Source organism: Plecotus auritus (genome assembly GCF_963455305.1).
Source record: "Plecotus auritus genome assembly, chromosome: 2".
Classification (NCBI taxonomy): domain Eukaryota; kingdom Metazoa; phylum Chordata; class Mammalia; order Chiroptera; family Vespertilionidae; genus Plecotus; species Plecotus auritus.
This window is the reverse complement of record NC_137771.1, coordinates 66,485,040-66,501,386: the sequence shown is the minus strand read 5'-3', so window position 1 is coordinate 66,501,386 and position 16,347 is coordinate 66,485,040. Positions and strand designations below refer to the sequence as shown.

The following is a 16,347-nucleotide window of genomic DNA, read 5'->3' as shown; positions in this document are numbered from 1 at the left end:
TTTAAGAGATCCCTTCTGTTAGCAGCTCTGAGGACCCCCTTCCACATTCACAGATCATGCCAGCCCCAACAGCCATGGATTTTTCTAGGCTCAGACTTCCCCTGGTCCTCCAGCTTCCGCAGTGCGCGCGTTTCTCTGTCCCACCGGGACCAGAGACCTCACCTTATCCCAGGCGAAATCTGACCTTTCCGTGGTGGAGTGTAGAGCTCCTCTGAATCTGTGTGTTTGCGCCAATTGGGGACCAGTGTTCTGGGGTTCGCAGCTGTTTGGTGGGTGCCACAGTTGTAGATTTTCAGGCTTCCAATAACATCCACTGTCCCCTTCAAGATGGCGCGGTCTCCGCATCCGAGCTGGTGGCTCCAGGAGGGAACCCAGCAGCAGTGGGGGCTGCCCGGTTAGGGGAACCCCGTCCAGCAGTCCCCCACCTTCTCCTGGAGTATAGCTGTCCCTTAACTCTCCAACAGACACTCCTTGTGCGACCCTCAGCTGTTCTTTCTATCTGCTCCGGGACAAGGCTCGGGACAGGTCTTTCTCTTCCACCGCCATTTTGGTTCTCTTGAAAACACAGCCTTAATGATTGCTGAAATACTAACACATTACTTAAACTGAAACAATTTTAAAGGAATTAATATTCACTTTTAAAAATGACATTTCCAAGTTTGGGTGAAACAATTAGATTAGTAAAATTTAGAAGTAATGACAACTCTCTAATCATTATCTCCAAAGACTATCCTAGATTGAGCTTGGAAATAGGAGTAAATGAATTTAATTTTGAAAGGTCTACTTTCAAAGGAATGACTTACCTTTTTTTGTAGCTATTATTGTCAAATACTTTCAAAAGTATGTTGATTTTACTGTCCTAGGCATAAATAACATACATTTCTTATTGCATGGATCTAATGATACAGAACTATCATTAACCCATGGTGGATTTTTTTTTAATAAATGTTTTTTATAAATATAAATATGCTCCAAAGATATTTTTTTAGAGTTTCATTAATGTGTGGTAACTTGTGTGGTATGTAACCCATGTTTTTTATATCTGTTTTCTAATCTGACTGGATTAAGATATTATAATACTTCAAGAAGTCAATTAATTAAAAGTTTCTACATTCTGTGATCATATAGCAAATAGTGGACCTTTTGGAAACTGTGTATGGATATTGACAATTGTTGAATGGTTGTGTTGTGCAATCTTGATACTATTTTGAATTAGTATCACAATTAGTAGCAGTTAAAATCCCTATTTGTTGAGTTTCGTCTGTGAAATATTTTTTTTACACATCTTTAGATTTTTATTTTAGGGTAATGACATAAAAAGAATCTAATGAAATGATAAGCTTAATAACTAAATTATTTCCTAACTTTCAGCTTATGTGGAGAAGTTGTTGTGGATGCCACCTATAAATTCATTGACCGAATTTATGGAGAAGCCTGCAAATGATGGAAGTCATTCAGAACTGATTTCCCATTTTAAAAGTATACCAGAGAAAGAACATTTACCACAGCACATCAGTGAAAATCATCTCAGCTGGTATTCTCAACAATAGGGGATATCTAATTTTCTGATTTCAGGGTTTCATGTTTTGCCTATATTGTAAATTATTTGAATCAAATACAGCATTCTTTCTAGAATATCTTCTTCAACTCTTATAGTTAACATATTTATTTAATCTTATTACAATATACTCATTTAGCAGAATTTGACTAGTTTTTTGGAATCTCAGGGAATAAAATTAAAAACGAAAACCTTACTTATTAAGAATTTATAAGGTATAAAGTGTTTTAACTAAGGTAAGTGGAGATATAAATTCTGAAATATTGGAAATGTAGTTCATGAGCACCAGTTCGCTGTCACTTGCTATATTGTTATTTAACAAATACCTGCCATATTTTGCTTTTTTAGAATGAGGCATATACTCATTATTTATATGACTTATTGCTCCCCAAAATGACAATCTTAAAATACCAATATTGTTAGTATGGATGGTATGGACCAGCATCTAGTTTAACTTGTTATAAATGAAAATATTCAGTCATATATAATCATTCTTGACTTTCTGCCCATGGTTTTTAATAATGGACAATTGTCATTCATAGCCAGCATGTTCTTAGGCCCATCACTTTAAGCCAGTGGTGCTTTAAGAACACAATTTGCTTTTTGACATAGTCTCTAAGATGCCATCAAATGCTGATGAGCCATTATGTGTTCTATAAAGAAAGAGAAAAGCTGCCAATTAAAGAAGGACTTGGAATTTTATTTATAAATATTGAAAAAGCTCCTTAATTATACATAGATTTTTATTTCAAATAACTGTGCTTACATAAAAATAAATTTACGTATAATAAACGAGGTAAAGTATTCTCAAAATTTCTCTATACTTAAGCCTAACTCTTCTAGGTCACTTTTTGACTCAAGAGTTGTTCTTGCTAATAAGATTATTGGTGATAATGGCATTTTTAGGAGCATCTCTAACTGAAATAAAATTTCTTGCTGCTGGACTCTTAATTACAATATACAGCAAGCCTACATTGGAGTCTTGCTTCTGGAATGTTGCTAAACATTCCTAGATTCCTAGTTCACCAGCTCCCTCAGCCCTTTTCCATGACCCTTCATTCCTACGGGTTAAAAAAGTGATGCAACCCATCTCTGGGATATTTCAGCAAAGCATTAGACACTTATTCTATAAGTATGAGGCACGTGCAGGATAGACAGCTAAAGACTTCCTCTTGAGTGACAGAGATTGTAAAAAGCATCCTGATTTCAGAATATAACAATGTGACATCCCCCACCAAAAAAATTTAGAGTGATACACAGTAGTGTTTAGGTAAAACATAATGAAGAAGGCAAATACTATCAGTTTTGTCCTGAATGATAATTATTATAAAGCCAAATGTAAAGGATTTTTAGGTATATGGAGAGCTTTAGTTCTTTGTTTTCTACTTGTTTAGATTATTCATTCTCGGGAATTTTTTTTTTTTTTTTGATGCGTACTAAGTTTCAAGAAAGTGTTTGGGCATAAGGTCAAGAAAGAGAAATATTTTGGGTTTGAAATAAAGGAGAAGGAAGGGAAGAAAAAAAAGACAAACACTCCCACAAATGGTTTTACAAACCAGAAAAGGGGTGTTGAGTAATGATCAAATGGTACAGTGAAAACACTGCTGTTGTTGCTCTTTATGTTTTATATATCTTACTAGAGGCCCGATGCACAAAGATTCATGCAAGAATGGGCCTTCCTTCCCCTGGCTGCCAGCACTGCCTTCGCTCTGGCCGGAGCTGCCTTTCCGCCTTCCCACACTGCCCAGAGGCCCGGAGCGGCTGGGGTGGTGCGGAACACCTGCGTCATTTGCCATGGCGATGATGCAAGCGCCCCGCCCCGCCCCGCCCCCGGCCACTTGGCACCTGTGTATGCAAATTAACCCGCCATCTTTGTTGGTTTAATTTGCATACTCCTGATTGGCTGGTGGGTGTCACAAAGGTACGGTCAATTAGCATGTTACTCTTTTATTAGTGTAGATCATTTAAAAAGCTGTCTTTCTGTTTATAGTAAATGTAGAAAAAATATGGGAGTATTGAAAAGTTCATTACATTTCCAGTGATAATTTACTGTTACACTTTGCAGAGCAATTTATGGAACTGTAATATTTAGGTAAGCTATGTTATATATGCATAAAAATATACGTCATTTATGTGACACATTTAACTTAAATTTTGTTTGTGCATATCTAATTAGTCTAAAGCAGGACATCCTAAATGAAAAGACTGAGTTGGAAGCAACATTTAAGGAAGCTGAGTTGGCAACCTATTCTGTAGAATCACTTCTACCATGTAAGGACACCATTGAAGAAATTAGTTTTGAAAATGTGAGTACTTGACTTGTGAACATCTAAAAAAATGAAAAGTTAGCATAATATTCAGATTGCACTAACTGAGGTCTCATATCTTAAAGTAGTTATGCTCATATACTGGTATTTGACATCAAAAAATGTAGTCTTACCAGTGTTCTTTATTCCACAATTCTTCTCCTCAAAGATAGTATCAGGCATGCATGTGATAAGAGGCTAAGCTAGAAACTGTTTACCTTGGTGCTTAATTTACCTGGAGTTAAATTAGAGAGTCAGCTTTTCTCACGAGTGAATTTAAAACCAAAATATTCTGAAAGATGAAATATATCTATTTTCTATAATGTTTTGTGGAATAGAAATCTCTAAAATTTCAGTGCACTAAAGTTTGAGTTAGGGACAAAAAATAGATTGTATAATATTAATTTTATCAAAATAAATGCCAAAAATACTTTATAGTTTAAGCTCTTATTTTGATTTCATTTTACTTTAATGTACTATGTAATAGAGTCTATTAGTCTTAATAAACTTGGCAGTATTTACTATTACTGTGTACAAAATAGTGATTTTATTACTAAGAAAAAGTGTATTCTTTGATAACAGTAATATATTTTAGAGTGTCTTAATACTATGTCTTAACTACGTATGTGGTTCTTATATTTTGTCGGGCTAATCTTTCTGCATCCAATATGAAGAAGACTTTTAAACAGAAGGAAATATTAACAAAAGAATTAGATACATTTAAACGTGTGAAACAAGCTTTAGAACACCTTCTTAGAAAGACTGAATACCAACAAGTAAGGAACGTTAATCACTAATTTAAAAGTGATATTTCTCACTTGAAGGCTATATTATTTTTCAAACTGTAGGAATTAAAATGTTGGTATATTTGAGATGGAATTTTTGAATTTTTGTTTGAAATGACAATCATTAAACTAACCCTTTTAATGTTTCATAAATAGTTCTATGTGAGAGCAGCATATTTTTGTAGAAATATATTTTCATTCTCTCAAAAACTTTGTTATGTTATAATTCATTTCAGCCAATTATAATAAAGTACTCATAGAATTTAAGCTTCGTGTACATTACATTTATACATTCATGTATTCTTTTTATGATAACAGTCACATTCCATACAGTTCACCCATTTAAAATATACAACTCAATGACTTTTAGTATATTCACAGAATTGTGTAGCTATCACCACAATTTTAGAGCATCTCATCACTACAAAACTCATGCCCTTTAGAAGTTCACCTCCCAGCCCTCCTTAGCCTATGATCTACTTTCTGTTTCTATGGATTTGTTGATTCTGGATATTTCATACAAATGTAATCATTTAATATGTGGTTTTTCATAACTGCATTCTTTCATTTAACAGTGTTTCCAAGTTTCATCCAATAGTGTTTTCAAGTTTCATCCATGTTAGAGCATGTATCAGTGCTTATGATACACCATTTTTATTTACCCATTCCTCAGTTGATGGCCATTTAGGTTGCTTTTACTTTTTTGCTGTCATGAATAAAGCTGCTGTGAACATCCTATCTAATAAAAGAGTAATATGCAAATTGACCATCACTCCAAGACACAAGATGGCCGCCCCCATGTGGCCAAAGATGGCTGCCCCCATGTGGACACAAGATGGCCACCACAAGATGGCTGGCAGAGGAGGGCAGTTGTGGGCAGTTGGGGGTGACCAGGCCAGCAAGGGAGGACAGTTGGGGGAAACCAGACCTGCAGGGGAGGACAGTTGGGAGGGACCAGGCCTGCAGAGGAGAGCAGTTGTGGGGGGACCAGGCCTGCAGTGGAGGGCATTTGGGGGGGGGGGGCAGGACTGCAGGGGAGGGCAGTTGAGGGGGACCAGGCCTGCAGGGGAGAGCAGTTTAGGGGGGACCAGGACTGCAGGGGAGGGCAGTTGGGGGGACCAGGCCTGCAGGGGGGGCAGTTGGGGGAGGACCAAGCCTGCAGGGGAGGGCAGTTTAGGGGTACCAGAACTGCATGGGAGGATAGTTGGCGGGAACCCAGGCCTGCAGGGGGGGGGGGCGCAGTTGGGGGTCCCAGGCCTGCAGAGGAAGGCAGTTGGGAGGGACCAGGCCTGCAGGGGAGGGCAGTTGTGCGTGATCAGGCCAGCAGGGAGGGCAGTTAGAGGTTACCGGGCCAGCAGAGGAGGGCAGTTGAGGGGGACCAGGCCTGCAGGGGAAGGCAGTTGGGGGGGACCAGGCCTGCAGGGGAGCGCATTTGGGGGGACCAGGCTTGCAGGGGAGGACAGTTAGGAGTGACTAGGCCTGCTGGGGAGGGCAGTTAGGGGCAACCAGGCCTGCAGGGTAGGGCAGTTGGGGGTGACCAGGCCTGCGGGTGAGGGCAGTTGGGGGGGACCAGCCCTGCAGGGGAGCACAGTTGGGGGGGACCAGGCCTGCAGGGGAAGACAGTTGGGGGGGGGCGGGACCCATGCCTGCAGGGGAGAGCAGTTGGGGTGGGGGACCAGGCCAGCAGGGGATGGCAGTTGGAGGGACCCAGGCCTGCAGGGGAGGGCAGTTGGGGGGGACCAGGCCAGCAGGGAGGGCAGTTAGAGGTTACTGGGCCAGCAGAGGAGGGCAGTTGAGGGGGACCAGGCCTGCAAGTGAGGGCAGTTTGGGGGGGACCAGGCCTGCAGGGGAGCAGTTGGGGGTGACCAGGCTTGCAGGGGAGGACAGTTGGGGGGGTGGGACCCAGGCCTGCAGGTCAGAGCAGTTGGGGGAGGGGACCAGGCCAGCAGGGAATGGCAGTTGGAGGGACCCAGGCCTGCAGGGGAGGGCAGTTGGGGGGGACCAGGCCTTCAGGGGAGGGCAGTTGTGGGCGATCAGGCCTGCATGGAGGGCAGTTAGGGGTGACCAGGCCAGCAGGGGAGGGCATTTAGGGGTGATTGGGCCAGCAGGGGAGGGCAGTTGGGGGCGACCAAATTGGCAGGAGAGAGCAGTTAGGGGTGACCAGGCCTGCAGGGGATGCCAGTTGGGGTCGACCAGACTGGCAAGGGAGGGCAGTTAGGGGTGACCAGGCCAGCAGGGGAGGGCAATTAGGGGCAGTCGGGCTGGCAGGGGAGCAGTTAGGTGTCGATCAGGCTGGCAGTGGAGTGGTTAGGGGGTGATTAGGCTGGCAGGCAGAAGTGGTTAAGGGCAATCAGGCAGAGGCAAGTGAGCGGTTGGGAACCAGCAGTCCTGGATTGTGAGAGGGATGTCCGACCTCCCTCAAGGGGTCCCAGATTGGAGAGGGTGCAGGCTGAGCTGATGGACAACCCCCTGCCCCGTGCACGAATTTCGTGCACCGGGCCTCTAGTTCATTTATAAATTGTGTACACCCAGAGAATGAAAACGTGTACCAAGCAATTCCACTGTGTGACTTTATAGAGCATATGGAGGGTTTCATGAACGTCCATGAACTCTCTGAAATTGTGTATACAGTTTGCATTACAGTTACAAAGCATATGTGCTTATAGGTGCAAGGAATACATAGCTTTTTCACATTCTCCAGCAGGAATATAATACTCAAATGAATAAACATTCTTTGTTCTCATTTCAGATGTCTACATAGGATTCTGTTATGATTTACCATAATTAAAAATAATTCTTATTGGTAAAATTAGTTTTTAATACTTTTTACCTATTTATTAATAGCACTGTGAGCTTCCTCTGCATTCAAGATTTTTTGTGATTTTTATGTCATTGGCTTGTACTTTCTGAGACATTATTTAGAGATTAATTTAGTAAATTAATTTCATGAATTGTGGACAAAACATGATTTGGAACACTTAGGCAAAAATTCTTCTGATGTTAACATTTTTAAAAATCAGCACTGCATTGTTGTTGTTCATATTAATTTCTTAGTTGATGCTTATTCCACTTTCTACTTTTTATATGGAGAAATGTAATTTGTGAACACTGATTATAGCCTTTTTTTCACAGATAGGTGACAGTTTATCCAGCATATTAGAGGAGCTAACTGATAATGAAAGTGAAAATACTGTAAGTCTTTTACACTTGTGTCTATTCTCCTGACATTTTTGTTTATATGCTGCTCGGCTTTATAAAATTAGCTAATGTTAAGTTATGATATTCCTAACTCTAACATTATATTTGCTGAAGGATCTTAAGAAGAAGGTACGTGAAAAGGAGACCTATATCCAAGAACTTTTATGTTTGTTTCAGAATGAAAAGGTAAGCAGATTTTGAGCTCAATTCATTTATTTTCTTAAAATTGACTCCTTTCCCTTCTTTCCATCCTGGCTCTCATATCCTCAGAAATAGACACAAAAAGATTTTTAGATTATTTGGATATTTTACATAGCAAATAGCCTATCTTAATTTTTAAAATTTTTTTCTGTTAGATTTTTATGGTGTTTTGTCGGGGTACTTGGCTTAAATTACTGTATGTTAGGAACTTTGTATAAATTTGTATTATAGAGCATTTTAGGTATACCCATAATTTTACTTAGGAGCATATATGGGAATTTTTAAAAAGAGATAATTAAATAAAAGGAGGCAGGAGAAAACATCCCTAATAGCTGTACATAAAATACATATGTAATGGGGTGTGTGTAATATGGTTTATGTAAAGTGTTACTTTGCTTTTTATCAGTTTTTTAGTTCATGTTTAACTACAGGTAAAGTTAAAGATTGTGGAGAAATAGATCAAATAACACATTTCTTTTCTCTGTTTTAGGAAAATGCTTTGAAAGCCAGCCGTTTTTCACAATCAGTTAAAGTAGTTCATGAACGACTACAGCTCCAAATACATAAAAAGGAAGCAGAAAATGATAAATTAAGAGAATACATAAAGGTTATAAATATTCATCCATTTTTATAGTTTGTGATTAAATTAATGATCTATTCTAAAGCCTTTCCTTAATTCTGGAATTTGGTGGTTTTGAAAGAATTCAACTTAAGTGTTGCTACGGGAAATGTATATTTGAGGCAAATCTGAATCTTAAGATTTCTGGGCTGCCTAAAGACTTGCCTTCATATTAAAATGCTATCTCTTTTTAGTACCACTCTAGGAAGGGTTGTAGAGCTTGAATTACTTAAAAATCCTTTCCCATTATATAGTTGATTTATGTTTATTGTGATTCATTTGTAACATTAAAGAGAAAAAAATTAAAATAATTCAAAAACTGAAACAATTGTTTATATTTTGGTATATAGTATTCTGGTCTTTATTGGGTGGGGGGCACATCTATGCATGCATACATACTTTCACACATATTTAGTAAGCAGCCAATAAATGTTTATTATTTTTGTGTTTACTAATGTTAATAACTTTAAAATCAGTTACCCTGCCCTAACCGGTTTGGCTCAGTGGATAGAGCGTCAGCCTGTGGACTGAGGGGTCCCAGGTTTGATTCCGGTCAAGGGCACATCCCTGGTGGGGAGTGTGCAGGAGGCAGCTGATCGATGTTTCTCTCTCATCGATTTTTCTAACTCTCTATCCCTTTCCCTTCCTCTCTGTAGAATCAATAAAATATATTTTAAAATATAAAATCAGTTACCCTAGGTTTGGTGTTTAGATAATCAAGTAATCTCCTTGTTATATAGTTTTTTAGCAGTATAAATAAGAGACATTTTTTTGTTTAAACTGGATGGTTTAAATATTGTTTAGGAAGCCTCACAGTCACTTGCTATAAGAAGTTGAGGTTGCTATGATATGACACTAGCTATCTGGATTTGCTGCCATTATTTTTGCCAAAGGAAACTAAGTAGTATTCTCAATTTCAGAAGAGAAGTGTACAAAGACAACCCCTACTGAGTGTGAGGACTTCTGGGTTAAATTAGTTTGCTTTTGCACTCCTGAATCTTAGCAGACATCTGCAATCTGTGGCACATGTTTCAAGAGGACACTTGGTGTGTTTCTTTTTTTCCCTTCAATGAGCTTTCGCCCATTTAAGGGACATTAACAGGCTTATAGGGGATGTAAAACTTTGTCCTCTCTCCCCCAACATGTGCTTTTAAGCACTTTCCGCATAGATGCCCTGTGTCCTCTGCATCAGTGTCTTGGGGCACTGCCTATGAATTAAGAGTTGTTATTGCATTGCTCTGCTCATGATGGTAAATACAAGGGACTACATGTGATTTAATATCTCAAGTAATCATCTACTATAATTTACCTTACTTACACAATTTTTAATTATGTCCTCAAATAGCAGTTGGGGAAGTTTTTGAAATTATTTTCTTCAATTCAGAAATGAACTATTAAGTGATTTTTAAAAGTTAACAGTTACTTTTTATATTCCTGATAATTTGAGGAAAAAATATAAGGCCAAACTCCTAAGATTTTGCAATGAGAGCCTCCTGTCTAATATTTGAAGTTCAATTTACTTTTTAAAAATTAAACTGTTTATAAATGATTAAAAGAAGTTGCATTTGGTTACTGATTTTTCTACATTCCATCTTACACTTTTGGAATTTAAGACATTAAGAAGTAATTGCATGTCAGAATTCAGTTCTTTGATTTAGGTTTAACAAGTTCTTATTTTAGAATAACAACTCTAAATGAACTCTGGCAACATAAATCTCAGTTTTTTTTAGTATTGTTGATGCAATTCATTATATTGAGCCTTTTAAAAATATAAATTACATTATAATTCTCTGAGAACTACCCCAAAGATTCTTTGAACTCATTTTTTTTCTAGATCTTTATTATAACAATTAGAATATTTTCATATTTTAGAAGAGACAGAATAATTATCTTTATAATATGCAGTGTTAATAGTTCTTTGGAATTGTGAAAAGGCAAATAGTTGATTTTAAATATGTGTCTATTCATTTGGCAAATGACTGTGAGGGGTTAGTTTTTTCTGAAACTAAAAATAATTCGATAGTTTCATTATACTCCATAATAGTGTTTAAGTGTAGGATTTGATAAATCTAGTGAGAAAGTTTTGACTGGAACCTTATTAAAAGAAAATGTGCTTCACCTTTGGTGTTTTAAAAGGTTAATAGTATAGCAGTTATTCATGGTGTGATGATGACATCCTGTGGTCTCATAGAGGAATGACAGCTGTATTTCCTATGGTGTCTGTTTCTCTTAAGGAGACACCGTACTGCTCTTACATGTTTCCCCCCAACTACTTATTAAAACATTCCCTGGGGTCTTTAGTTTAAGATAGATTTTTAAAGACAGCTTAAGAATATTTTGCTTCTCCTATCTACCTAGTCACTCTTCAAAGAAATAAAGCCTTTAAATCTTATTTAAGATCTCAATTTTATTAGAAGTTATAAAGTAGTTAGTTATTGGTCGTAGAGTTAAGTAGTAAAGCCCCATTATCTACTGTGACTTCTTTGCTTTTTAAAAAATTAAAATGATTGTCTTATTGAGATGAAAACTTAAATTCTGTAATAATTTTACATTCTTTTAAGTATTACACAACTTTCTGAAAATGTAAAAGCATTAAAATCTTAGGTCTTTAAATTCTTAGATGCTTAGTACTCAAATACTTTACATACAAACTCTTAAAATAATTTTGGGGGAAAAACATGAGAGTAGTCACACTAAATCATATTCATCATTAACCCAGCCTAGTAGCCTCTCTCCTTATGTCATCAAGAGATATGTCAAGAAAACAGTCATGCTGTTTAACACCATCAAACTCAATAGACTGAAACATGCCTTCAGACATCTTTTTACCCTCACTCTTTAGAACTAGTAGTCATTCCTTTATGTAACCTCATTCAGTCTTGGGATAATAACTTCCACTACTACTCATTGGGTAAAGCAGTACTTTTATTGTCTTTGATGAACTCTTTTAAGTGTCAAGGCATGCCCCTTAATTCTACTAAATTTAAGTTTGGTAAATACCTGTATGTTTATCTCATCCATACCCTTCATGATCTATAGATTTTGATCATATTTTTGGTGAACTACTAATTCCTTTGAGTTTTGTATACCTATTGTTTGAGTTGTCTCTAGCTCAACTATTGTTTTTTATTCAAGGTAACTAGTCCTATGTGTAATAGTCTAGATGTGAAGTTCTAGTTAATCACAACAGTTTCAAGGAAGTTAGTGTTTGTACTGTAATCAGCAATATTGTTATCCATAGTGAGAGTAGCATTTGTTTTATGTAGATTGTGTATTTTAAATTTGCATTCTATAACTGGTTAGAGATAAACACTGGTGAAATCATCTATCTTTAATCTTTTGTTTTTTATTAATCGTGTGATGAATCCTTTAATCTCATGTGGTACATTATTTACATACTATTGCAATGTTTACATAAACATTGGAGTTTTAAAAGTTTAATTGTTGCTGATATTTTTTTAGAGCTTAGAGACCAAGATAGTCCAATGGAACTTGCAATTGAAAAAGAATAAGCATGAGACAGCAGCAATGAAAGAATCAAGTAGGCAAAAAGCCATGGCCCTGAAAAAGGCATCTAAAATTTACAAACAAAGGCTTGAACATTTTACTGGAGACATTGAAAACCTTAGTTCCCAGATTAGAAACCAGGTTAGTATATACTAGATTCTTTCTTACTGAACTATTTTATGTACTTAGTTTATGCAGTTAATGTCATGATGCTTAATATAATAATTTTATTCTTCTCTTAAGGTTACTGATACTAGAAAAACTGTACTCATAGTTTTTTTGCTGTAGTCTTTCTTTTGAAAGATTACATAAAATGTCAAATTTACACATGGAACTATATCAGCGTTTCCTTGGGAACTTAAAGGCTATGTTAAGTGTGTCCCAGAGCTTCTATGTCCAACTAAGGGTAACATTTCATACATATTTCCCTTTGGAAACTTACAGTGCCCATTAGCATATTAGAGGCCCTGAGAAGACTCAGTAAGAGTGAAGCAGTGGAATGAAGGGTATTGAACTCAGAATTTCCCACCACTTATTTAACCACAGAACTCTTCTTTTACCCACAAAACAACTCTTGGAACTGCTTCTGAGGAACACAAGTTTGGGAAATGCTGATTTATGTTATTTGACCATATGTCTTTATTCAGTAATTCATTTAACCTCTGTAATGCATTTAAAACCATTCTCTGACGTAAACAGCACCATGTGAAAGTTATCTTTGCGTGAGGTACAGAGTTGCAAATGGACTTAGTGCTTTGTTGTTTTTAACAAATTATTATATTTACTCAGATACCAATTAATAAAATATTTACTTTTTAATGTCTCATTGGTATCCCACCTCTTAGAACCTTATGTTAAGACTTACAGAATATTAGAGGTTTTTCGAAATGAAAACAGACTTGCACAAACACTTATGTAAACAAAACAATATTTTATAAACTAAAGTATTAACATTTTAAGACTAATAGTTAACCTACCTACATTCAGAAGAATTTAACTAATTGAAAGAACTGAAGACTAGGTTCAAAATCTAAATGATTCTAGACCTAATTGAAAGCCTGAAAATATTCTTGAGTGATAAAAACCAAACCAATCAAGTCATTAACATTCTTGGGATTTCCTATTTAACTAGTGTCATATCACCCAGGCCCCAGGTAATAATATAGGAAGGCTCCTCTGCTTGTTAACCTTATGACTTTGGGTAAGGTACTTAATCTCTCTAGGCTTTACTTTTCTTATCTGTAAAATAGGGGATAATAATTTTGCCTATCATATGATTATAGGGAGGAAAACAATGAGAAAATATATGTCAAAACACAGTGTGTGGCCATACTATAATTTGCAGTGTTAGCCTCCTTTCTACCCCTCCAATGTGTGGAGTTGGTTTGTTTCACTGTTTTGTTTGCTGTTGCCTTTGGCTATAATGTTCCTCTCTGGTTTACACTAACTGGTTCTTTTTTTTTTTTAATCATTCAGGTATCCTTTTTTTAAAAATTAATTTATCGTTTTTAATAAATTTTATTGGGGTGACATTAATCAACATGAACATATAGGTTTCATGTGTGGATTTCTAAGTTACAAAATCACTCAAAGTCAAGTCTTCTCCTGTCACCTTATATTAAGACCCCCTCCCCCCACTCCCCAAAAACCACCACACTGTGGTTTCATAAGTTTCAGTTTTATATCCCACATATGAGTGAAATCATATGGTTCTTAGCTTTTTCTGTCTGACTTATTTCACTTAGCATAATGCTCTTAAGGTCCATCCATGTTGTAAATGATGCTATTTCATCCTTTCTTATGGCTGAGTAGTATTCTATTGTGTATATTATCACATCTTCTTTATCCAGTCCTCTATCAGAGCTACCGTATGACCCAACAACCCCACCCTGAAAAACTCTAAATCATTTATAAGCAAAGATATATATGCACCCCTATGTTCATTGCAGCTTTATTCAGGTATCTTTTAAATTGACATCTCTTCAGAGGAGCCTTCCTTGACTACTTCTTTTGAAGTAGCCCTACAACAATTAATCATATCATGTCTTAAATTTTCCATAGCATTTATTTTATATGTAAAATTTCTAAGTATCTTTATAATATAACATAATTACCCAACTTATACTTCACAGTGCATATTAAAATTTATTTACATAGAATTTGAAAACAGAATACTCATCTTCAATATAGCAAAAATATAACTGTAAGAATATAAACAAAAAATGTCTTGTGCACAGTAGATGCTCAATAAGTATTTATTCAGTGATTGGATGAATGATGGAAGGAAAAGAGTAAGCACCCAATAAGTGTTAACTGTTACCATTACTATAGTCATCCCCCTCTTACCTGTTGATTCACTTTCCACAGTTTGTTACCCTTAGTCAACTGTGGTCTATAAATATTAAATGGAAAATTCCAGAAATAAACAATTCTTAAATTTTAAGTTGCATGCCATTCTGAAATCTTGTGCTGTCCAGCTTTGTCTCACCTGGGATATGAATCATCCTTTTGTCTAGCATATCCACACTGTAAACACTCCCTGCCTTTTAGTCACTAATTTAGCCCTGGTTATTGGATTGACTGTTGTGGTATCGCAGTGCTTGTGTTCAAGTAACCCTTATTTTACTTAATAATGACCCCTAAGTGTAAGAGGAGTGATGCTAGCAATTCTGGTACTCCAAAGAGAAACCATAAAGTGCTTCCTTTAAATGAAAAGGTGAAATTCTCAACTCAGTAAGGCATTTTATTATCTCCCATCATCACAAGAAGGATGAGTGAGTATGGTCCAATAAGATATTTTGAGAGAGACCACATTCATATAACTTTTATTACAGTACTAAAGGCCCAGCGCACGAAATTCGTGCACAGGTACAGTCCCTAGGCCTGGCCTGAGATCTGGGCCATCTTCCCTGAATGCTGGCAGCCGGCCCCGCCCCCCGCCACCACCCTCCCCCCAGTTCCCCGTTCACCATCAGGTGATCAGAACCTGCTGGCTAGGGGCAGGGACCAAGAGGTTGGCTGTTCCTGCCCGCTTGCCAGCCCTGTCCCCCAATGCTGGTTGCCCTGTGTGTGTTGGGCAACTGGCGGGGCGGGGGCCTTGGCCTGGCACTGCCCGCGTCCACTGCCACCCTCCCCCCCCCCCCCCCCCCCGGTTCCCCATTCCCCATTGGGCAATTGGAGCCTGCTGGCCAGGGGAAGGAACCGAGAGGTTGGCCGGCAGGCCCCGATTGGGTGATCAGGGCCTGTGGGCTGGGTGCAGCTCCTGTATTGAGCGTCTGCCCCCTGGTGGTCAGTGCACGTCATGGCAACTGGTCGCTCCACTGTTTGGTCTATTTGCATATTACCCTTTTATTATATAGGACATTGTTTTAATTGTTCTGTTTTATTATTGTTGTTGTTAATCTCTTACTGTGCCTAATTTATAAGTTAAATATAATTTAATTAATCAGAGATATGTATGTTGGGAAAAACATAGTCTATGTAGGGTTTGGTACTATCTGTGTTTTCAGGCATTCATTCAGGGTCTTGGAACGGATCCCCTGCAACTAAGGAGGGACTACTTACTTCTGGTTCTTCTGATTAGTGATTACTGGCACTGTTGTCATTCCAGTGAATTTGATTTTCTATAGAATGTAGATGGGGTACAATGGCTATACAGTTCACTGGATTTGTAAAGAGTGGATTCATTTGACATTAAGAGTCTGCTTTATGCCAGGCACTGTTCAAGGCCCTAGCAATGAATAAAACAAAAATCTCTACCTCTGGGAACTCACATTCAAAGTGAATAAGCCACCACTACCACTTTCATCTCTTTGCTGATAGTAACAGTGTTTGAAGGCCAGTGGGGGTGACCTCTACAAAACATCTTGGCATCATTATAAAATAAGGCTGCATTATTAAATGCTATGGAATTATGGAATTACAGTAGTTTCTTTCTCCTCTGATGTTGATGTGGTTGCTGGTGTCTTCTGTATATAGAATGCAAAATGAAAACTACAGTAAATAGAAAGAGAATTATCTTGTTTAGTTAGGAAACAATGTTTGAAAATAGTTTCAACAACATCCTTAAAATGTTAAGTTAGAACTGCCACTACGTGCATATAAAATAATAGTAACATAAAGATATTATTCTTTTCTGTATGCAGAGTTGTATACTGAAATTTCCTATAACAA

The 16,347-nt window shown here is 37.6% G+C and overlaps 1 protein-coding gene across 8 annotated transcripts in view; it reads left to right on the top strand.

The window, feature by feature from the left end:
- ODF2L (outer dense fiber of sperm tails 2 like) overlaps nt 1-16,347 on the top strand; it is a 110,762-nt gene that overhangs the window by 76,279 nt on the left and 18,136 nt on the right. For 7 of the 8 annotated variants that reach the window (XM_080655180.1, XM_080655183.1, XM_080655182.1 and 4 more), the window contains exons 2-7: nt 1,372-1,534; nt 3,735-3,864; nt 7,782-7,841; nt 7,962-8,033; nt 8,539-8,655; nt 12,130-12,315. In XM_080655180.1, coding sequence (XP_080511306.1) covers nt 1,395-1,534; nt 3,735-3,864; nt 7,782-7,841; nt 7,962-8,033; nt 8,539-8,655; nt 12,130-12,315 — 705 coding nt within the window. In that variant the 5' untranslated portion in view covers nt 1,372-1,394. Of the gene's footprint in view, nt 1-1,371; nt 1,535-3,734; nt 3,865-4,511; nt 4,641-7,781; nt 7,842-7,961; nt 8,034-8,538; nt 8,656-12,129; nt 12,316-16,347 lie in introns of all 8 variants that reach the window. The other variant, XM_080655185.1, reaches the window with a different exon arrangement.